This window comes from Cricetulus griseus, chromosome 2 (genome assembly GCF_003668045.3).
Source record: "Cricetulus griseus strain 17A/GY chromosome 2, alternate assembly CriGri-PICRH-1.0, whole genome shotgun sequence".
In the NCBI taxonomy this organism is placed as follows: domain Eukaryota; kingdom Metazoa; phylum Chordata; class Mammalia; order Rodentia; family Cricetidae; genus Cricetulus; species Cricetulus griseus.
In genome coordinates, this window is record NC_048595.1 from 99938410 (window position 1) to 99960215 (window position 21806).

Here is a 21806-nt window from a genome sequence, read left to right on the forward strand (position 1 = left end):
CACCTAAGCGCAGGCGCTGGGGATCCGGGCCGGAGGGACCCGGCATCCAGCCCTGGAGACCCTGGCGCGGCGGCCCGGGGCGGGGCCGAAGGTCGCCGCGAGCTCCCGGGAGGGTCCCAGGGGCGGTGCTCTGCGGGCAGGTACCGCGGCTCCGCCCCCGTCCGCGGAGCCGGTCGGCCTTTGGCCGGGCGAGCTATTCGCCGCGGCCCAATGACAACAAGGCCCAACCCTTCCCGCCTAGGATCTAGAGACGCGACCCAAGAGAGCCCGCGGCGACTTTATTGCTGTGGCCACTGCGGCTGCAGCAAGAGCTCCCTGACTTTACCGGGACACCAACTTCCTACCGCTTTCCCCAGCGTCGGACCCTCCGGGAACGCAACCGGTGCCCGCGTTTCGAAACGTCAGAAACGTGTCGGAGAGACCCGTGGCCACCGGGGTCGTGAGGACCCAGGATCCAGTGAACATGGTCACTTGCGTACCGGCCTTAGAGCAAATCAGCTGTGCCGAAGGAGATCCACAAGTTTATTGTCCTGAAGATACTGGGGTCACTGAGGCTGTGCGGGTTAATGACTGCGGGAGCCCTGAGGACAGTGGATCACAGAATGAGCCAGACTACTGCAATTCAGAGGACTCTGGGCAGCTGATGGCCTCCTACGAGGGTAATGCTAGGGGCTACCAGGTGCCTCCTTTTGGCTGGCGGATCTGCTTGGCTCATGAGTTTGCAGAGAAGAGGAAACCCTTTCAGGCTAACAACGTCTCTCTAAGCAACTTGATAAAGCATTTCGGTATGGGCTTGAGGTGAGTAGATCCCGTTGCCTAAAATGCCTTTGTTCCCATTCAAGACTCGCTGCATAAGTGGGAAAGGGTAGTCAAGCAAGTGGGCTCTTGGTTCCAGACATATGGGGCGCCATATCCCCCGCATACTTTAGCCCTGCCGTTTTTAAGGGTGAGACCGAAGAACGTATTTTTGCAACCCTCTTTTTCTAGCATCATCTCCGCAGCAAAGAGAAGGAGCGTTTAGTTCTGCAGTCATTCTTTCCTATTTAGGCTTCCTTCCAAGCACTTCCTCTTTCCCAGACTTCACTTTGAGATCAGCTATACTTTGTGACAAAGTAGATGATCAGCTTCTGTTGTACTGACACAGTGTTTTGTTTGCGAGGAGGAGGTTCTCCAGCCTCCATTCCCCTCAGCAGCTGAAGCATTCTGTACCTTGTGCCTGCTTCAGTCCCAGCATTCATCTGCCTCCTTCCTCACGCTCTGACTCCCTCCAATAGTTGAGTCTGGCTGTTGTCAACCTTAAAGAGATGGTGAGAAGTTCACTCTATTCTGTGACAGAGAGCTTCTGATTTAAAAAAAAAAAAAAAAAAAAAAAAAAAAGCAAAGTTGGAATTGGGCTAAGTAGTGCACACATATAGTGCCACCTACTTGGGAGGCTGAGGCAGAGGATTGATTTGAGCCTAAGAGTTCAGAGCAAACCTGAACACCACAGTGAAAGCATCCCCGAGTAACAAATGGGGGAGAGCTGGGAATAAAGCTCAGTAGTAGAGAGCATGCATTCCACCACTGAAATACTTCCCCAGCCCCTAAAGATGACTTCTAGCCAGATGTGCTGGAGCATCCCCAGTGCTCTTATAGGTAAGTCTTCCCCAGTCAGCCTTAGCTTTTCTTCCTATCCCACTGAGTTCAAAGACAGTGATGAATAGCCATTCCTATTAACAGAAACAGGTGTATATGAAGACAGAGAGCATCATTCTGAAGTCATTCTGAGTCAGTTCACATATAAGCACAGTGCTGGGGAGGGAGGCATAAAAGATGGGAAACTCGCTCCCAACAGCTTCTAAAATAGGGAGCCCTTCCTGCCCCAGTCAGTTTTATGGGGCTGTGGTGGGAAATCCACTTATCTAACTAACCCTAGCCCTAGGCAATGAGAAGGGCCTGGTGCTGCCTGGACATTTGGCTCCTGGCGGTGGCCTATCTCAGAGAGTCATTCCTTTAGGCCCTTTATGAAACTGACTGTACTGGTTACTTTTCTTATTGCTATGATCAAAACTGGAAAGAAGTAACTTAAGGAAGGGTTTGTTTTGGCTTACAGTTTGGGGGTACATTCTGCCATGGCAGAGAAGTAATGGTAGCAGGAATGAGAGGCAAGCTGATCACACTGTTTCACAGCCAGAAGCAGAGAGCAATGAATGCTAGAACTCTGCTTTCTTTCTCCTTTTTACTTAGCCCAGGGCTCCAGCCCATGGGATGGTGTCACTCATAGTTAAGGAGCATCTTCCCACCTCAATTAACCTAATCTAGATAATCATTCCTCATAGGCATGCCCATGGGCTTGTCTGTTTGGGGATTCAAGATCTGGTCAAGTTGTCAGTAAGAATTAACCATTATATTGTTCTAGTCTAACTCTGACCCCAAAGCCCTTGTGTCAAAATGGGATTTAGGGTACTGAGACAGGCACAGTGGATTGCATACGATCAGGATAAGGTCAAGAACAGGTGTACATTCATCCTAGCCTCTTAGCTGAGTCACAGAGGTCCCAAGCTCTTGCTCAGCCCCTTGGACCTTGACTTCCCATACTAGGATAGGGTGGGTATTATGGACATACAGCTTTTGGAATGTAATGAAGTCCTACGTGGAGGAGAAGGCAGAGATGAGAATTCAGATGATAATTTTTGAGCTGGGATTGGTATTATAGATAAAACCGTATGTGTCAAGAATGGCCAGCTTAGGGCTGGAGAGATGGCTCAGAGGTTAAGAGCACTGACTGCTCTTTCAGAGGTCCTGAGTTCAATTCCCAGAAACCATATGGTGGCTCACAACCATCTGTAATGATATCTGATGCAGGCAGAACATTGTATACATAATAAATAAAATCTTTAAAAAAAAAAAAAAAAAAGAATGGCCAGCTGTCAGACTAGAGCAGGGAATTCCTTGGAGTAAGCTGAACTGAGGGGCACCCTCAACAGGAATGCTGGCAGGATTGTTATTGGAGTCTCTACTTAGTAAGAATTTGATTGCCGTTCCTTCAGGCAGTCAGTTCACTCAATGTTTACTACCAGATAGTCCTTTGTTCTCCTATCTTAGGATTTATAATTCTTCTCCAGTCCTTTCTGGCCTCTCATTGCTGTCCTGTCTCCTCTAAACTGGCAGAGGACATTCATTCTCTCTACCACCTATCCTTTGTCTTCCCGCCTTTTACCCTGCTGCCAGAATGTACCCCTTCCATTATTTTTAATACATTTCTGCCCTCCCAGCTCTTGCCCCAGTCTGCCTTCCATCGCTCTTTCTATGTCAACTATTTGCACATCCATTCTTTTATAAATTCATCAAATATTTATGGGCTGCAGGCCCTGTGCCTTGTCCTGTACTTAGAGCTGTGGGTAACATTCATCTAGTCTTGGTCATTGTCCCTTAACCCAAGGAACTTAAAAAGTTGTCATGCTCACGTGAGGGACACACTGAAATAACAAGGCAGTGTCTAATTAGGAACTTAGATAATGTGAGGCAATAGTCATACCTGTCACTGATATTCTACTTTATGACTTTCTTATCTGTTGGCTTATTTGATCTTTCGGCGATTACATGAGGTGGCCAGGGCAGAAGTTACCCCCATTTTGTAGATGGGGGTTCACACATCAAATTACTTGTTGAGATGTGAATGAATGTTGGGCATTAAATGATTGGCAAAGGAGGAGAATAGAAGTGGGAGAGACTGGCAGAACAGGGCTTGCTTAGTGACCTATCCTGAATGAGAATGTATAAGGAATAAGACTAGAAGGCAGGCTGAGGCAGACATCCTAGCCTTGAAAATAGAACCATCTATGTGTATGTGACAGTCCTGATCTTTTTCCTGTTGGATACAGAGCAGGGAGCAAAAACACTATGACTTTTCATGTTTTCTTTGTGAAGTTCTGCCTGTCCTGGAACTCACTCTGTACATCAGGCTGGCCTCAAACTCACAGAGATCTGCCTGTTCTGTCTCCTGAGTGCTGGGATTAAAGGTGTGCACCACCACTGCCTGGCTAACACTGTGAATTTTTAGAAAGCTTTACTGTAGTGGATATTTTGATTTTGTTTTATTTTGTTGGGACAGGTTCTCACTGATGCCCAGGTTGTCCTGGGAATCATCATGCAGCCCAGGCTAGCCTCAACCCCAAGTGCTGGTTTTACAGGTTTGAGTCATCATGCCCAGTTAATTTACTGGGTATTTTGAAAGAGCACAATCTGAAAACTTACAGTTAAATTGAAGAGGGAATGGGCTTAGGGGGGAAATGGTCCAGAATAAACACTAGTTACCTTTAGCTGAGTTGGTTTGTTTCCCATCTACCTGGTATATTCTCTAATTTGTCACCTTTCATAGTCATAAATAAAGTCATTTTTAAAAGAGGAAGTCCTTTTGGCAGCTTCTGCTTGTTTGAAAATTAGGGGGATGTGTGGAGGATGTAGCCAGGGAAGGGCAACTGGCCCTTTCAACACAAACAAAAGCTCCTGAGGTTTGAGCTAACACAGTGGTGGTGGAGTTAGAACAATCAGTTCCTGCTCAGAATAGAAAAACAAGTGCACCCTACACTAGTGCTTGGGCAACTAGGAAGATAGGAACCTTGAACTGGAGTAATTCATAGGAAGACAGTTTAGAAGATGTAGTGATGGGTTCTAGGTTATTGTTTGAGACACAGTCTCACCCATGCTGGCCTCAAACTTGTGATCTTTCTGCCTTCAGAGTAGACTGTTGGTGGAGCCTGACATTCTTGGGACATTTAGTGGGAATCACAGCGGAGTATCGAGAGGAAGGGAGGTGACTGCAGCTTATAAGAAACTGCCCACCCACCCTCCTACTCACATTGACACTTGCTCCTCAGGTACTTGAAATGGTGGTACCGCAAGACCCAGGTGGAAAAGAAGACCCCTTTCATCGATATGTTCAATTCTGTACCCCTGAGACAGATCTATGGTGAGTCTCAGCTCAGCTACCCTTTTCAGAGAGGGTCTGCTTCTGCAGAGGCAGGAAAGAGGCTTCGAGTTTATGCATACTGCATGGCTCCATTCCCTAGGTTATCAGAGCCTAGACAGAAGGTGTGGGCTTGCTTTCCTCTTCCAATTCGCTACTAACCATCCTGATTTTCTTTCCAGGTTGTCCCTTGGGTGGCATTGGAGGAGGCACTATCACCCGGGGCTGGAGAGGCCAGTTCTGTCGTTGGCAGCTTAATCCTGGAATGTATCAGCACCAGACCGTCATTGCAGACCAAGTAAGAGCCAGGCAATGGGGGGCAGGCTGTTGACTAGCACAGGGTATGGCAGTTAAGACATCCACATGGTCCAGTTATGCTTTCAGGATGCTGTGTACCCAGCCCAGTGCAAGGATGGACAGTACCTTAGGATGAACACAGAACCCGTGTTCCTTGAAAGAGTAAACATGCCTAATAATTCTCATGTACATGTCTCCTGCCTAGCTCACAGTCTTCTGGGCACTAGCTCAGCCCTCCAAAGAGTAGAAAATTCCTGGATCATTTAAACTGGCTAAAAGAACATTTGGGACTACTTGGGTGTGGTACATCCCTATCCCAGGACTTGAGAGGTGGATGCAAAAGGATCAGGAGTCCAGAGCCAGCCTCAATTACATAGTGAGGCTGAGACTAGCCTGGGCTACCCAAGACTCTCTCTCAAAACAAAGGTGGGGAGGGGTTACAGTGAGATGATTCAATAAGTAAAGCCGCCCAGTCTGACAACCGGTGTTCAATCCCTGGGACACACTTGGTGAAGGAAGGAGAGAATCAGCCCCTATAAATTCTCTTCCAGCCTCCACACATAATCATGAGCACTGTGGCTTCTGCATGCTGTGGCATGGGGTGAAGGTCAGGAGATAACTCAGAGGAAGGAGTTGTTCTCACCCCACTGTGTGGGCTCAGGAGACCAAGCTTCTTGTTAGACTTGGTGACAAGTGCTTTGACTGCTTGAGCCATCTTGGCTAGCTCCCCCCCCCCGTTTTTTGTTTGTTTGTTTGTTTGTTTTAAGCGACATTTGAAAAGATTGGAAGGGGTAAAATAAAGCCTAAAAAGTCATGGTGAAAACAGGTGCATAGCGCTAAATTCCCCTTACCTAGATTTGTAAACCTTTAGCCAAAGGTCAGCTCCTCTGCTGCAGACCATCTCTGGAGGTCTACCCAGGACTCCCTAAATGCCCTCTCTCTAGCTGTCTAAAGCTTCAGATTTCTCATTCTGTTTCTATATTTTTAAAAAGATTTTATTTATTTATCATATGTATATATCATTCTGCTTCCTTGTATATCTGCACACCAGAAGAGGGCACCAGATCTCATAGTGGATGGTTGTGAGCCACCATGTGGTTGCTGGGAATTGAACTCAGGACCTCTGGAAGAGCAGCTGATGCTCTTAACCTCTGAGCCATCTCTCCAGCCCCTGTTTCTATATCTTATCTGGGCCTTATCTTACAGTATATGACCTGCCTTTCATCATAGCCTTCAGTTGACCTCCCCATCTGAGTTAGCAAGTTCCCTTTTCCTAGGGGATGCCACCAGCTTTCAGCCTATCTTTAAAGGAGAGATGACTGGCAGATCTTAAACCTGTTGATGACAATATCCTTCTCAATTCAAGTTTAGTGGCTGTGCTCAATAGCCATGCTCCACCCCCTGCCCATGCATCATCTCTTCTGTATTCCAAGGGGAATGCCTTTGGAAACATGACTCGGCAGTAATTATGGCCTGTAAACTCTGTCGATACACTGTGGTAGGCTTTGGGGATATTTATATTAATGATCCTACACAGTACCATTATCATGATTATTTTACAGATGAGGAAACAGAATCCAGAGAGCATTAGTAAGATGCTCAAGGGAGCATGATAGGGAAAGGATAGGACTCAGAGCCCGTCCTCTCTGTGACAAAGAGCTGGTAGTCTTAACCATTTGTACTTTATCAGCAATATGAAAAGTTATTTTAGCTGGGCGGTGGTGGCACACACCTTTAAATCCCAGCACTTGGGAAGCAGAGGCAGGCAGATCTCTGTGAGTTTGAGACTAGCCTGGTCTATAAGAGCTAGTTCCAGGACAGCCTCCAAAGCCACAGAGAAACCTTGTCTCTAAAAACCAAAAAAGAAAAGAAAAATTATTTTATGGCTAGGCCCCTATCTGTAATCCCAGCACCAAGGCAGGAGAATCACCAGTTCAAGGCCAGCCTAGGCTACAGAGAAAAACCCTATCTCAAAAGAGATAGAAGGGAAAGAAAAATTTTATATGCAATAAAAATAACAAGTATAGGGGCTGGTGAGATGGCTCAGTGGTTAAAAGCACTGGCTGCTCTTCCAGAGGTCCTGAGTTTCAATTCTCAGCAACCACATGGTGGCTCACAACCATCTGTAGTGAGATCTGGTGCCCTCTTCTGGCCTGCAGGCAGACATGTAGGCAGAACACTGTATACATAATAAATCTTAAAAAAAAAAAAAAAAAAAAAAAAAAAAAAAAAAAAAAAGCATAGGTAGTTTGGACCAAGGAAAAAGATATTAAATCCTAGCAGTCCTCCTCTCTGGAGCCTAAAGTTGAAAGACTTGGAGAAAATGGAGACTGCCACTATGAGGGGGACATGCAGTGGACTAAGAGAAGAGCACTGCAGAGACTGTGCTTGTTCTTTGCACACACACGGGCTCTGTGAAGTCCACTTGAGTAAGCTAGAGATGGCCCTGGCCTTCAGAGTGAGCCATGGGACATTGGGGACACAGGATAGCAAATAAAAACATTGTGACAAATTCACCGAATACCAGAATAAAGAGGAATAGGGCATAACTGAGTAGTAGCCCCCTGCTGGAAGGAGGAAGAGGAGATATGTGGCTTAGTCCTTGAAGGATGAGGACATCTAACTAGATGCAGATGGAAATGGGCAGAGGCATGATGAGGAAATGAAGGGTGCTCAAAGACTGGAGAGTATTTGTGTGAGCAGAAAGCCTGGTTAGAGTTTAGAACTCAGCCTGAGTGCCATAGGAGTTCTGAAACATGGTGAGTGAGCAGGGTTTAGTACATTTTGATTTCTGCTACTCCAAGAGGCAGAGATGATATAGGCCTGACTGAGGTACTGCCATCAGGCATGAAGGCAGAGGAGGCCTAGGAGCTAGCTGTAGGGGGAGGCAGTGGGTCATTGTGGTGGCTCACTGAGCTGGGAGATGACCCTAAGCTGGTTGATGGTGACAGAGTCTGAAAAGGGAGGGAATGTGTAGGGAGAAGGGGCTCTCCACGTGTCCTCAGTCCCTTAAGAATCCTCCCCAGTCACCTTTAGACCTCCCTCTCACCACGCCCTCATGGGCGTGTCCGGGCACACCTGTCCGGGCTACTAGGAGGCGGGGCTACAGTGTCTCCCTACAGAAATGCTTTGCAGGAGGGGACCAGTGTATGTTGCCTGTGGGTTACTTGTTCTAACATGTCTGCTCTCTTGATCAAGTTTACAGTATGCTTGCGTCGGAATGGGCGGACTGTGTATCAGCAAGTTCTGTCGTTGGAGCGTCCAAGTGTCCTGCGCAGCTGGAACTGGGGCCTGTGTGGTCACTTTGCTTTCTACCATGCCCTTTATCCCCGAGCCTGGACAGTCTATCAGCTTCCTGGCCAGAGTGTCACTCTCACCTGCCGCCAGATCACACCTATCTTGCCCCATGACTACCAGGTGAGGTTTCCTCCACTTCCCTCCCCTGATCCATCTCTGTGGACATTTTGTGACCTACGAAAGGGAGAGGTTGGAGCTCTGAACATCACACTGGCTTCCCAGTCCAATGAATTCTAGCTTTCTAGATCTTCTGGTAAGCCGATTTTTGGGGAATATGGGTGATGCAAGAAAGACAGAAGGGAGTTTAGAGAGGAATATTTGGAAAGGTTCTCTATCCCCATGACTGATCCTGAGGATTGGAGCCAAAAGTAGATACACTGAGACTGAGTCCAGTCTTTTATCCCCAGGACAGCTGCCTCCCTGTAGGAGTCTTTGTGTGGGATGTAGAAAACCAAGGAGATGAAACTCTGGATGTGTCCATCATGTTCTCTATGCGGAACGGACTAGGGGGTGAAGATGATGCCCTAGGAGGATTGTGGAATGAACCCTTCTGCCTGCAACGGGATGGGAAGACTGTGCAGGGGCTACTCCTGCATCATCCAACTCCCCCAAATCCCTACACCATGGCTGTGGCTGCACGATGCACGGTAATGAGCCCCCACCCTCACAGCCTGACCCTGAACCTATGTCTACCTCTCACAGTCTCTCATTTCATCAACTCACTAATCCCATCCCTATCACAGCCCTCAGCCTCTGGAACTCAGAGGTTGACAGTGTGTAAGGGGAACAGAAGAACCAGTCAGAATCCATCTGGTGTACTTATACTTGCCTTCATAGAGTCTTTGACCTCTTAACAGGCAGACACCACAGTAACCCACATCACAGCCTTTGACCCTGACAGCACTGGGCAGCAGGTGTGGCAGGACCTACTTCAGGATGGACAGCTGGACTCCCCTGCTGGTGATGGGGGGTTTGACTGGGAGGTGTCTGGAAGGAAGGCTGTGTCCAGTCTTAGGACCTGGGGTGGAAGACCTGATAATAAATAGGCCTTGTCCTTGAGTTAGGAGTCCCTAGCTTTGGGGCTCAGGGGAGTGTGTGCTGATTCCTCTGTGCTTCTTAGGCCAAAGCACCCCCTCGAAGAAAGGAGAGGGTGTCGCTGGGGCTGTATGTATCTCCAGCAAGCTGCCACCACGAGGCCAGTGCTGCCTGGAGTTTTCACTGGCTTGGGATATGCCTAGGATCATGTTTGGAGCGAAGGGCCAAATCCACTACAGGTAAATGCAGGGATTCAAAGGCACTGACTCGGGTGCTAACCTAGAGCACCTGTTCTTATGCCTCTCTTTCCATCTTAGGCGGTACACACGGTTCTTTGGTTCAGATGGTGATGTGGCACCTGCCCTTAGCCACTATGCACTATGCCAATATGCAGACTGGGAGAACAGAATCTCAGCGTGGCAGAGCCCAGTATTGGATGACAGGTGCCAGTAGAGCCCTTTTGTGCTTTTTCCTAGGCCCCTTCCCCAAATAGGACTTGATAAATTTCTACCCACCAGTCAGTAGGGCTGTGCTGGGATTCACTTAGTGCCCCTACTTCTGTAGACTCTAGAACCGTTTCTATCCTGGGAGGCTCCTAAAGATCTATTTCCTCCTCTTGGCTTCCCAGATCCTTGCCTGCCTGGTACAAATCTGCACTGTTCAATGAATTATACTTCCTGGCTGATGGAGGCACAGTATGGCTAGAAGTTCCTGAAGATTCTCTACCAGAGGAGCTGGGAGAGAACATGTATCAGCTCCGCCCCATTCTGCAGGACTATGGGCGATTTGGCTATCTTGAGGGTATGGGCTGTTGGTGGGCTGGGGTGTGTCAGGCTAGCTAGTGTCCTATATAAAGCAAGATGATAGATTTTGCCTATCCCAAGATATTGATGGGATAAGGGATAAGGTGACTGTGCCCTATTTCCAACTTTTGAAGAGCTGTCAAAGGGAAACTGGGATTCTTGCCACAGTGTCTCTCTGTCATTCTTCCAGGCCAGGAGTATCGAATGTACAACACATACGATGTCCACTTTTATGCTTCTTTTGCCCTCGTCATGCTGTGGCCCAAACTTGAACTCAGTCTACAGTATGATATGGGTGAGGGTAACTTCTCTTAGTTTCCTCTACCCTTAACCCTTTGTCATCTCTCAAAGACATGTCCGCCCCTTTGCCCCGAGCATACCTACATCTTGCATGTTGCTTTTCCTCTGGGGTTGCACTCACATCACTATGACCCACCCAAGCCTGCCCATTCCTTGTGTTCCCTCACCTACTTGTGTATCTGCTCCCCCAGCTCTGGCAACTTTCAAGGAGGACCTGACACGGCGACGGTACCTGATGAGTGGAGTAGTGGCACCTGTGAAAAGGAGGAACGTTATCCCTCATGATATTGGGGACCCAGGTAAGGTTCCATTACCCCAAGGTCAACTTTCCTGTCAGTTTTTATACCCTCTATCCCATCCACCGATGTGGACAAACCAGGTTCCCTCCCCTCCAACAGATGATGAGCCATGGCTCCGAGTCAATGCCTATTTGATTCATGATACTGCTGACTGGAAGGACCTAAACCTGAAGTTTGTGCTGCAAGTTTATCGGGACTATTACTTGACAGGAGATCAAGGCTTCCTGAAGGACATGTGGCCTGTGTGTCTGGTAAGGCATGTGTATATAATGTCCAGTACACCAGGGACATGAATGGTATCTTGGGAGAACCCAGATGGCTAGCATCTTTCTTAGAACCTACGTCTTCAGTATCTTGATCCCTCTCTAGGCTGTGATGGAGTCTGAAATGAAGTTTGATAAGGACCAGGACGGACTCATTGAGAATGGAGGCTACGCAGACCAGACCTATGATGGATGGGTCGCCACAGGCCCCAGGTTGGGGGGGTAGGGATTTCCAGGTCTGAGTCGGGAACTGGGCACATAAGGATGGCAGCGCTCATGTGAGCTAGAGCTGCCAGTCTTACCCCAGCCCCTGTCCCTGACCAGTGCTTACTGTGGAGGGCTGTGGCTGGCCGCTGTGGCTGTGATGGTTCAGATGGCTGTTCTGTGTGGGGCCCAGGATGTCCAGGATAAGTTTTCTTCCATTCTCTGCCGAGGCCGAGAAGCTTATGAGAGACTGCTCTGGAATGGTGAGTAAAGCAACCTAGGACATCTGAAAGCTAACTACATGGACACGGCTTTACTTTGCCCTTCCTATACTCTAGGCCGTTACTACAACTATGACAGCAGCTCCCAGCCTCAGTCCCGCAGCATCATGTCTGACCAGTGTGCTGGGCAGTGGTTCCTGAGGGCCTGTGGCCTGGGAGAAGGAGACACTGAGGTAAGACTAGAAGAGCCAGAAAGATGAGTTTCCCCAAAGGTGGAAAACAAGAGACTATCTCTCTTGCCTTTGCTCTTCCTCCATAGGTATTTCCTACCCTGCATGTGGTCCGTGCTCTCCAAACCATCTTTGAGCTCAATGTCCAGGCCTTTGCAGGAGGAGCCATGGGAGCTGTGAATGGGATGCAGCCTCATGGTGTTCCTGATAGATCGAGTGTACAGTCTGATGAAGTTTGGGTGGGTGTAGTCTACGGGCTGGCAGCCACCATGATCCAAGAGGTAATGTATTTCCTTTCCCATCCCTTCACCATTTGTACTGTGGTTCAGAAAACTTCCTCAAACACTAAATTCATTCCAAGAACATCTTAATGTCATCTTCTCCATCCAGAGTCCCCTTTTCCCTGGTATGCATTCTACCTCCTGCCTTTAGGTTCTAACCTGGGGGCAAAAGGCATACTATCTTATCTGCTCAGCTAAGGCAATTGTACCACGAGAGCCAGTTATTATGTATGACTTCTACCTCTCCCCACAGGGTCTGACTCGGGAAGGTTTCCGGACAGCTGAGGGCTGTTACCGCACTGTATGGGAACGCCTGGGCCTGGCTTTCCAGACCCCAGAGGCATACTGCCAGCAGCAAGTGTTCCGCTCACTAGCCTACATGAGGCCGCTGAGCATCTGGGCCATGCAGCTGGCCCTGCAACAGCAGCAGCATAAAAAGGGCAAAAGGCCAGTTGTCACACAGGGCACAAGACTAAGCACAGAGCCTGAACATGAACCAAAGAAATCTTGGACAAACCTAAGCCCAGAGTGATCCCCCTGAACTGTGGAAGCCCAGCCAATACACTGGTCTTTCCTCCTCCCTCCCACCACTCCTGCAGCCCTGAGCCACTAGGACAATCAAGCCCCTTCCCTTCTTGCTACCCAACTGTGCCAGTAAAAAGGGGCCAAGGAACCACTTATTTATTTCTTACCCTCCCCGTTCCTTCCGTGGATGAAATATTCAAGGCCAGTAAATTTCTCCAAGTCTATTCATGGAACAACAGATATACATGAGTATAAATAAAAGACCATAAAACTGTTAAGTATGGTGTGTTTGAGCTCCCAGGCATCCTAATAGGGCACAGGAGCAGAGGCCAGCTCTTTCCCCCATTCCTTTTTATTTGAATACTGACAGGAATCCTCAGGCTGAGGGTACCCCGCATCTCAAATCTAACATGAATGCCTGCCCAGCAAGACAACAGAAGAAGGGCTGTGGGTAGGCAGCCACTCCCCTTTCTTTGAAAGATTTGCCTTCAGGGGATGGTTGGGGCCTGAGAAGGGGGTCTCTGAGGAAAGATCAAGGAATGTCCAGTGCAGGGGTGGCTCTGCCTGAGGCATGCAGTGTAGGAGGCAGGAAGCGTTGCTGGAGGCCTGGAGCATCTGCTCTGAGCTACCCAGCAGCTGGCTTGTGCTGTCCTTCAGTGACTTTGACCGCTGGGCAGGCAGCTTCTCCTGATGACAGTCCTCACTGGGAAGGGCACGAAGCTGACGGTGCAACACTGAAGAGACAAAGCCTTGTCAAGTGACAAGACAGAAGCCACCCTTTACCACAGCCCATGCCTTAAAGGTCCTCAGCCTCTTACCAACATACTCAGCTGGCACACTCCCCCTTGTGTCAGAGGAGTACATAGCAGGTACAAGAAGAAGGCAGAAAGAAAACAGTAGGACCTAGAACACGGAAAAAAGAGATGAAGGGCTCTGGGTCATACACCCCATCTCTGCCAAGAAAATGATCTGCCGTCCCATTCTCCTCACCAGAACACACGTGCTGCCGCTGCTGGTTTTGTTTGCTATCTCAATAACCATGGCCTGAAGTTTCTTCAGTTGATCTAGAAGGGACCTAAGGGAAGAGAGAGGAAACAGTGGTGAGCATGCCCTGGTCTAGCACTGAGTCACAATGAAACTCACCCTACCACCCTCCTCCCCACCCCCATTTAAGCCACTCTCTCCACTGGTGCAGTGGATCCAATCTCTTAACTTCCTTGCCATCCCCCCTCCCCCCCCAAATGACTTCTTTGTGGACCTGTGGTTCCTTATTGAAACAAAAAATAAAAACTTCCCTGCCTTGACTAAAGCTCCTTTGCCAATACCTTCCAGAATTCTCTTAATACGTGATCAACTATGCATGTAATCCCCACCAGGTACTGTGTTCTCTACTTTCTGGGCCAACGCAAACACAAACACTGTCTTCTCTCCACCTAGAATGCTTTCCCCACTCAGCCCCTCCTACCCCCATTGCAACTGCTCTGATGTTGACTACCTCCATTCAGTCTTTTTCTTTTTTTTTTTTTTAAGATTTTATTTATTTATTATGTATACAGCATTCTGCTTCCGTGTATATCTGCACACCAGAAGAGGGCACCAGATCTCATAATAGATGGTTGTGGGCCACCTTGTGGTTGCTGGGAATTGAACTCAGAACCTCTAGAAGAGCAGTCAGTGCTCTTAACCTCTGAGCCATCTCTCCAGCCCCTCCATTCAGTCTTTTCTTACTTCCTCTTTGTCTTGGTACTTAATTTCTTCTTAGCTACTTGGAAATTTATTCCCCATTACTCTGAGCTTGAGACCTGGCAAAGGCCAACCACCAGATTTTTGAATTTAGGAGCAATCCAGTTAGAAGTCAAGGGTGGAATAGTGGAAAGAGTGAGACAGCATTAAACTAATGACAGGACTGGAGAGATAGTTCAGTGGTTAAGAGCACTGACTGCTCTTGCAGAGGACACAGGTTCATTTCCCAGCACCCACATGGCGGCTCACAACTGTCTGTAACTCCAGTTCCAGAGAACCCGACAAACACACAGACATACATGCTGTCAAAACACCAATGCACATAAAAGTAAAAAATCATTAAAAAGATTTTAAAAATTAATGACTATAAATGGTTGCTTACAGATTCTGTTCCTCTAGAATTCGTATTTTGTTCTGCAGCTCCTGGTTCTGGGCTGTGTATTTCAAGACCCTGGAGGATAACATGGATATCAAAATATTGCCTGTGTCTTCCCTTCAAAAGCTTAAGGCTTCCAACTTGTTCCCCATGCTCTTCCTTTCCTACCTGCTCTCCAACCCTCCCACATACACCTTCTTCTTCTTGCGGCTTTCTTGAGCAGCTCTCTTGTTTCGAATCTTTCTCCGTATCCGTTTGAGAACCTGTTCCTCCACCTAAGAGAAGATGGGAAAAAGGTCATCCAAGGTGTATTATTTTTTATATACCCATACATATATATATCGTATTACATAGGTGTGCTGGAAGGTAGCTAAGTTCAACCTTAGCTTCTCCTACAGCTTCTTTAATAGTAGACATTCACCTTCTGTGTGAAGGTCTCCAAGGACCAGGTGTTTTACACTGAAAAGCCAGACTATGTTTTTGATATTGTTTTTATGTGTATGGGTGTTTTGCCTATAGTATGTCTGTGTATAATGTGTCTGCCTGGTGCCCACATAGGTCAGAAGAGGGAGTCAGATCTCCTGGAAGTGGAGTCACAAACAGTTGTGAGCTGTCATATGGGTGCTGAGACTTGAACTTGGGCCTTGTGAAAGAGTACAAAGTGCTCTAAACCACTGAGGTCATCTTTCCAGCCTCTAATTTAGTTAATTAAAAAACAAATTCCTCCTAATCTAGGTGTGGTAGCACATGCCTGTAATCTCCACACTTGGCGGGGAGAGGGAGGAGATCAGGACTTCAAGACCATCCTTGGCTAGAGTTTGAGGCCAGCCTGAGCTACATAAGACTATGTCTTATGTAACAATAACAAAAATCCATCCTTATCCTAAAATCAACATCAATTTTCTTATAATTTCTATCGGTAGGATTTACTTAGAATTTTTGAGGCTATATAGAACATATCTTTACTTTAAAGCACTTCAACTTTTTTTCAGAAATTGAAACTAAATAAAGTGTTAATTCTCATATTCTCTGATACAGCCTAGGCACTAGCCAAGAATGATGTCATTCACTTGTAATCTAGTCCTCAGGAGTTAAAAGCAGGAGGATCAATTCAAAGGCATTCCTTACCCACTACATAGTCTGAGGCCAGCCCAGCCTGGGCTCACAAGACCCTTTCTCAACAAACAGGGCTGCAGGCTGTAGCTCAGTGTTAGAGCACTTTATTCAAATCTCAATGGGTGGGGGACTAAGGAGGAAAAGACAGTTACTGTACTAGGGACAGCACCACTGATGATAATTTCCAAATTCTATTTTCCTTCCTACTAAAACTACTGTATCGCTCACTCATCTTGTAATGGTGGCAGAGGGATAGGAGACAGTGTCTCACGTAGCCTCTGCTTGCCTAAACTTGGCATGACGCTAAGTCTGGCCTTTTAACTCCTGATTCTCCTGCCCTAAATAAACATCTACATAACAAAAGATACCATGAAAACATTAAAAAGGCAAATGACATAAAAATGTTTACCATAAAAGCTAGATGTAGTAGTATATGCCTGTAAGCCCAGCACTCAGGAAGTAGCTTTGAACTCGTGAGGACCTTTCTGCCTCTGCATCCAGAGTGCTAGGACTGTGGAGGTGTGAGCCACCATGCCCAGCTTTGACAACTGTTATTGTTAGACTGGTTCAGCCTCCCAAACTCTACCGTGAGCAAGATATGGAGTACCACGACCACAATGAAATCTGTAAGAGCCCTCCATTTGTCGTCCTTCTCAAGGCTCTATTCTCATGTTAGTTGATATTCAAAAATTATATTTTTGTATGTGGGTGTGGGCTTGTTTGGAGATCAGAAAGCTCGTAGGAGTCAGTTCTCTCTTTCCATCATGTGAGTCCTGGGGATAGACCTGGCAGCAGGGCCTTTCCCAACTAAGCCACACACTGGTAATTTTGAAAGGAACACCACAATTTAGGTAAGCCCTACAGGGTCAAGAACTGCCCTAGAATCTAGCCTATTTATCTACCTGCCCCAGCTTCCCAATAGCAGCAAGTGTGCTTAGATTAGATTCTGACCTCAGTCCTTTTTCAAGTTATTGAGATGAAATAAACTGAATTTGCCTACTTGGGTCATGTAATCCCCCTCTAGTTTTGTTGTTGTTGTTGTCATTGTTGTTTGCTTGCTTGTTTTTGTTTGTTTGTTTTGTTTGTTTTTTGAGACAGGGTTTCTCTGTGCAGCCTTGGCTGTCCTGGAACTCAGAGATCCACCTGCCTCTGCCTCCCAAGTGCTGGAAGGGGCCAGGCTGCCCCTCCAGCTTTTACTCCACCAATAGGAACCTTACCTTTGTGAGAGGAAGTGCTGAGGGCAGACTAAGCCCCTCCTTCTCCAAGAGCTTCTTCTCTTCCTCAGTCAGCATCAGCCTAGAAATCTCCTAAGGTTGTAGGAAATAGTGGAGAGCAAAAGTTGCATGGGGATGTGGGAGCAGAATGGGAGGAACCTTGGCCTCAGTCGAGAAAGGTGGGATAATCCTGAAAACTCAAGTCCAGTACCTGCTCTGTAACTGTATCCCCCACAGGCATTGGAGTCACGCGGAACCCCTCCTTTTCAAAGCTCCCAATATCTGCAAAGTAGGGAGAAAAAAGTAGGGCTAGCTAGGCCAGTGAGCTCTTTCCTCCCCCATAACTTAACATTCCACACTCACCTAGATCTATGGACACATGTTCCTGTGGGAGGGAGTAGTTGTGGTCATGTCGAATAGAAGAGATGGAGGAGCTGAGAACATCCAGCGATGCCGAGGGACTGAGCAGAGAGCTCAGTAAATCCTCTACCTCCCAGTCGCTCAGTGCTTGCACAGAGTTCTAACAAATTCACAGGCCTTGATTTATCTTTGTACCCTTGGGTCTCACGGACGTCGCTTAGCTTCCCCACTCAGAACGCCCACCCACCTCGGAAGGCGGCAGCTCCAAGTCCAGCGGAGCCTCCACATCCTGCTCGGTCGCAGCCCACAAATCTCCGTTTTCCTCTAGCAGGAAGCCCAGCAGGTCCTGATCACCAGGATCCAAAGCTAGAAGGTCCTGACCACCAGGATCCATTTGGGATATCTATAGATAGAAATCCCTGTACACAGATGCAATCTCCGAACCTTAGACACGACCCCTCGGTCTGACTGTCAAATCGGCTCGACTTACCTTAGTCACTCTACTCCGGGCTACAAGGCTGAAGGCCTGCGGTCACACTAAAACCACAGCCACCTCCCAGCTTCTGTTCTACTCAGCTTCCAACACAACGGAAGTGATGCACATAGCCCCAAGGCATCCTGGGACTTGGAGTTCCTTCCAACTCGGAAGTGGCTCGTGTGCTGCGCCACGTCCCGGGGGCTATGCAAATTATAGGGACGTCCCTACAGCTTCCCACACCCCAGGGCGGGGATTCTAGGGACCCGGCTCCGCCTTCGCCGCGAGCTAGAAAAAGGAAGAGTCTAAAAGGGAACACCAGCTTGGTTCGGGCGATCTCTCCAGCGCGCCGCACCCTCGCTTCCTGCCGGGGAGGGGCGGCCAGGCTTTGCGGGCGCCCGAGCATCGAGACCTGCGGCTAGAGCAGCTTCCTGAAGTCTTTGCGACCATAGAGCGCGGGCCCAGGGCGCCGCCGGCGGGTGGGAGACATTTCCAGGACGGAAGTGGACCAGAGTGTCGAAGGGAGGGCGAGGCCGGAGCCCCAGAGCCACCCGGAGAACGAGCGGGTAGCGGGCCGGCGGGCGGGGCGCAGAGCCGGGCAGCGCAGGTAGGCCAGGCGGGCCGGGCCGGAGCTTCTAGGTGGGGCTGCGGGGCCAGGCCAGCCCGGGAAGCGGCGGGCGGGGCCCCCGATCCTCCTGCATATCCTGTGTCCGGTCCTGTTGGGGAGGTCAGCGTCCAATGCGTTTCGTTTTGGGTTTGGAATTAAGCTAGCCGTGTGTCGCGAGGCAGGCCCCTTTCGTGGGAGCAGGCTGTTCTCTCCCTCGACTAGGTTTGGGGGGGAGGGTGAGGAATGGGGTGGCATTGAGGCACTGGGCGGGGATGGCCTTTGGTGTTAGCAGATAGTGAGTATGTGGTTAGGAAAGCTTTGGGTGAGTTTGGGATTAGGTGCGGTCGGGTTTAGGAAGTGAGGATCCCTTCAGAGGTTACGAAGCTCGAGTAAATTTTAAACATTAGCTGCTTTAGTCAAGTCTGTTTCGTGTAGGTGACATTTAGTTTGAGGTCATTATTTTGTTTTCTGGAGGGATCAGCATGATCAGGATACCGAATCAGGTTAAGGATCAACCACAGGAATTGGCTTAGAAGCCCGTTTAGGTACTAAAGGCCATTGTCAGGGTTAGTATTAAGAATAAACAGTGAAAAGGTGAATTAAAAGCAAGTAAAAAATGAGCTTTAGGATTAGGAGTCAGTATTTAGGGTAAAAGTTGAGGGATTTAGGCCTAAAATTAAAAGCTGGATTAGTATGGGTGTCTGCTATGAAAGAGATGAAATGTCAGAATGGGGAATTAGGAAAGAAATTAAAGTCAGGATTAATGTTAGGAATTGGTGGCAGCATTAGGGGTTGAGGGTTGCAGCTACAGTTGAACAGGTAAAAAACATGAGAAGTTGGCAGCAAGTAGCTGCCTTTGTTTTGGGGTGAGGTCCCTTATTGCTGTGTAATCAGAGAGGCTTCTTTTACCCAGAGACGACAGACTAACTTCAGGCCACAGTCCTGGGCTTCGGCTAGAACTGCTGACATCTGGGACTCCACTTTCTTTATTCTACTGCCTAAGCCCAAGACTTCCTGAGGCCACCATCACTGGGAGGCAGGGATTTCTGTTTACCAGGTGGGAGGTGGGAAAGGGAAAGAGCCCCAGGAGTCAGACAAGGTCTAATCATAAGTGGGGAAGACTAGGAAAGAGGAGGCCGATGACTGAGGGGGAAGCTGACCAAGGAAACACTGTTTCAGAGGAGCTCTGACAGTTTGACCATACAGCTTCATTCACCACACTGCCCTGTCAGTCTCTTGTCCCTGTCCCTACATTGCACAGCCTTTCTACTTCCTTGTGGATGCTGTCCTGGCCAACTGTTCATTCTCATCTTCTTTCCCCATCTCTTTACCCACACATCCTACTTTAGTTTCTGTCTCAAACCCAAGCTTTCCCATCATCGTAAAGCACTTTCTCATATCTGTACCCCATGGGGTCAACTGCTGCATACCCTCCCCCCAGCTCTTGCTCTGTATCTCCCCTGGTTTCTGAGTCTCCTTTAACTTCTAGGTCCAGTTGTAGATCCCCTTCCCCCACTCCCCAACAGAAAAGAGGAAATGATACCCAAAGAGGAAACTGGGTCTTACTGATCCCACGCCCAGCCAGGCCACTGACCACACCCCCATGTCACTACCAGCTTGACCCTGCCACTGACCACAACACTATCCCCTACCCAGCCTGACTCAGCCACTGGCTCTACCCCATGCTGCCCCTCCCCCCAACTCCAGCATTACCTAGACACTTTCAGTGTCCCTTCACTACCCCAACCCCAGCCTAATTTAGCCACTTACCACATTCCTAGCTCTTCTGAAACTCCTGACCTGGCCTCTAACCTCATGCTGTCATTCCCCAGCTTAGTCACCATCCATGGAATCATTCTTGTCCTTCCCCATCTGGTTCAGTTGCTCATCACATGTGTCTGTTTCTTACCATCTCCCTCCCCCCTGTCATCTCCAGTCGCAGCCTGATGTAGTCAGTATCTTCACCCGTCTGCCTCTACCTTCAAATGCTATCACAGCACATCCCTTTCCCCACAGCTTCATTCCCATCCTGATGGAATCCCATCCCTCTCCCTAGTTGTGTGACTTAACTGAAGCTGTCTAGTTAATAAATGGCTATTGGTCATAGGAGACTGACTTTGGGCTCAGGTTTCTGGGAGTTTGGAGGCGCATCAGTTCTACTTTTCTCCTGAGTGGCAGCCTCCTCTCCACACAGCTTTAACTCTGGCTTCATTATCTCTTATACTAACACAGTCTCCTCTTAACCTGGCCCCAAAGTTGCCCTAGAATCCAGTTCTGGGGATGTCCCTGCTCAAAGTTCCGTGACCTCTTATTCCCCTCCAGTCAGTTGAGTTCCTCATACTCTTCTCTCAGCTTTTGCCTTTCCATCTTAACCCTGACTTCCCCACCACTGCTCCCTTGCAGGTACTCTGTGCTTCAGCCAGCTTGCCTACTCACTTTCCTGAATGTTCCTCCACGATTTCCTGCTTCTCCACCTTTGCTAATGCTATTGCCTCTGCCTGGGATGCTACCTTTGACTCATCTTCGACTGGCCTAGAGGAGAGAGCTTGGGCTTTGGAGTCAGAGAGACCTGGGTTCGGATCTTGGCTTCACAACTTATTAATTGGACAAGTTCTTTGGAAAAGTATTTAACATTCTTGAGCCTTGCTTTCCTAATCTGTGAAAAATGGAAGTAATGACACCTACCTTGCAGGGTTGTTGTAAGGATTAACTGAAATTATGTATACAATGCAGTTAACTTACAGTCAATAAATGACACATCACTATTACTTTTCATTATCTGCATGCTTTCAAAATTCTAACTTGAAATGATACCTTTCATAGATACCTTTTGGTCCCACTTCCCTAACCTAAACAGGTCTCTTTTCTGATCATTCACATTTTGGCTCTTTGCACATCCTGTCCTCTGTTGTAACACTGTATTTAGCTTATCCACCCACCTGGAGGGCTGGTAACCTACGGAAAGCAAAGTCTAGGTCTTACTCATCTTGGTTCCCAGCCACTGAAAGTTTGGCCCAGGGCCTTCCCTCAACAGGCCTTGAGAAGAGTGCATGGAGGGAAAATGTGTGCATAATGGAAGGAGAGATGTTGGGAACCTGGGCATTAGGATCTGGTGCACTGGTGAGGGAGCTGGTGTGTGTGTGTCTGTGTCTGTGTGTCTGTGTCTGTGTGTCTGTGTCTGTGAGTCTGTGTCTGTGTGTCTGTGTGTGTCT

The 21806-nt window shown here is 48.2% G+C and overlaps 3 protein-coding genes across 4 annotated transcripts in view; 2 read left to right on the forward strand and 1 right to left on the reverse strand.

Annotated features, from left to right (window-relative positions):
* Nucleotides 1-429: 429 nt before the first annotated feature.
* Gba2 (glucosylceramidase beta 2) lies at nt 430-12981 on the forward strand. 2 transcript variants are annotated; one of them, XM_027403232.2, is made up of 17 exons: nt 430-798; nt 4860-4951; nt 5131-5246; nt 8444-8662; nt 8950-9189; nt 9400-9502; nt 9663-9816; nt 9895-10020; nt 10206-10378; nt 10571-10675; nt 10872-10979; nt 11079-11230; nt 11349-11455; nt 11567-11709; nt 11785-11900; nt 11987-12178; nt 12432-12981. In XM_027403232.2, exons 1-17 carry the CDS (start codon nt 464-466, stop codon nt 12708-12710), a joined length of 2760 nt encoding a protein of 919 aa, XP_027259033.1. In that variant the 5' UTR covers nt 430-463; the 3' UTR covers nt 12711-12981. The 2 variants fall into 2 exon arrangements, with proteins under 2 accessions (XP_027259033.1, XP_027259034.1); XM_027403233.2 differs by having other exon boundaries at nt 748-798; nt 8955-9189.
* On the reverse strand, nt 12910-18162 carry Creb3 (cAMP responsive element binding protein 3). The gene is made up of 10 exons (XM_035439907.1): nt 18003-18162; nt 17760-17915; nt 17516-17672; nt 17364-17434; nt 17156-17245; nt 14991-15097; nt 14829-14897; nt 13694-13778; nt 13522-13606; nt 12910-13437 (listed from the first exon to the last, which is right to left on the reverse strand). Exons 2-10 carry the CDS (start codon nt 17904-17906, stop codon nt 13109-13111), a joined length of 1140 nt encoding a protein of 379 aa, XP_035295798.1. The 5' UTR covers nt 17907-17915; nt 18003-18162; the 3' UTR covers nt 12910-13108.
* A 111-nt stretch (nt 18163-18273) lies between these two features.
* The window catches only part of Tln1 (talin 1), a 30800-nt gene continuing 27267 nt past the window's right edge, over nt 18274-21806 (forward strand). The window contains exon 1 of the mRNA XM_027403230.2: nt 18274-18594. The gene's annotated coding sequence lies outside the window, so the exon portion shown is untranslated. The remainder of the gene's footprint in view (nt 18595-21806) is intronic.

Bases quoted from the DNA above. Each gene is read 5' to 3' on its own strand.
- Gba2 (XM_027403232.2), top strand. From the start codon at position 464: ATGGTCACTTGCGTACCGGCCTTAGAGCAAATCAGCTGTGCCGAAGGA. The intron at 11,456-11,566 runs GTTGGGGGGGTA...GTCCCTGACCAG, and splicing joins TGGGTCGCCACAGGCCCCAG to TGCTTACTGTGGAGGGCTGT. The intron at 11,901-11,986 runs GTAAGACTAGAA...CTTCCTCCATAG, and splicing joins TGGGAGAAGGAGACACTGAG to GTATTTCCTACCCTGCATGT.
- Creb3 (XM_035439907.1), bottom strand. From the start codon at position 17,906: ATGGATCCTGGTGGTCAGGACCTTCTAGCTTTGGATCCTGGTGATCAG. The intron at 17,435-17,515 runs GTGAGTGTGGAA...CCTACTTTGCAG, and splicing joins ACATGTGTCCATAGATCTAG to ATATTGGGAGCTTTGAAAAG. The intron at 14,898-14,990 runs GTAGGAAAGGAA...GTTATCCTCCAG, and splicing joins GTGGGAGGGTTGGAGAGCAG to GGTCTTGAAATACACAGCCC.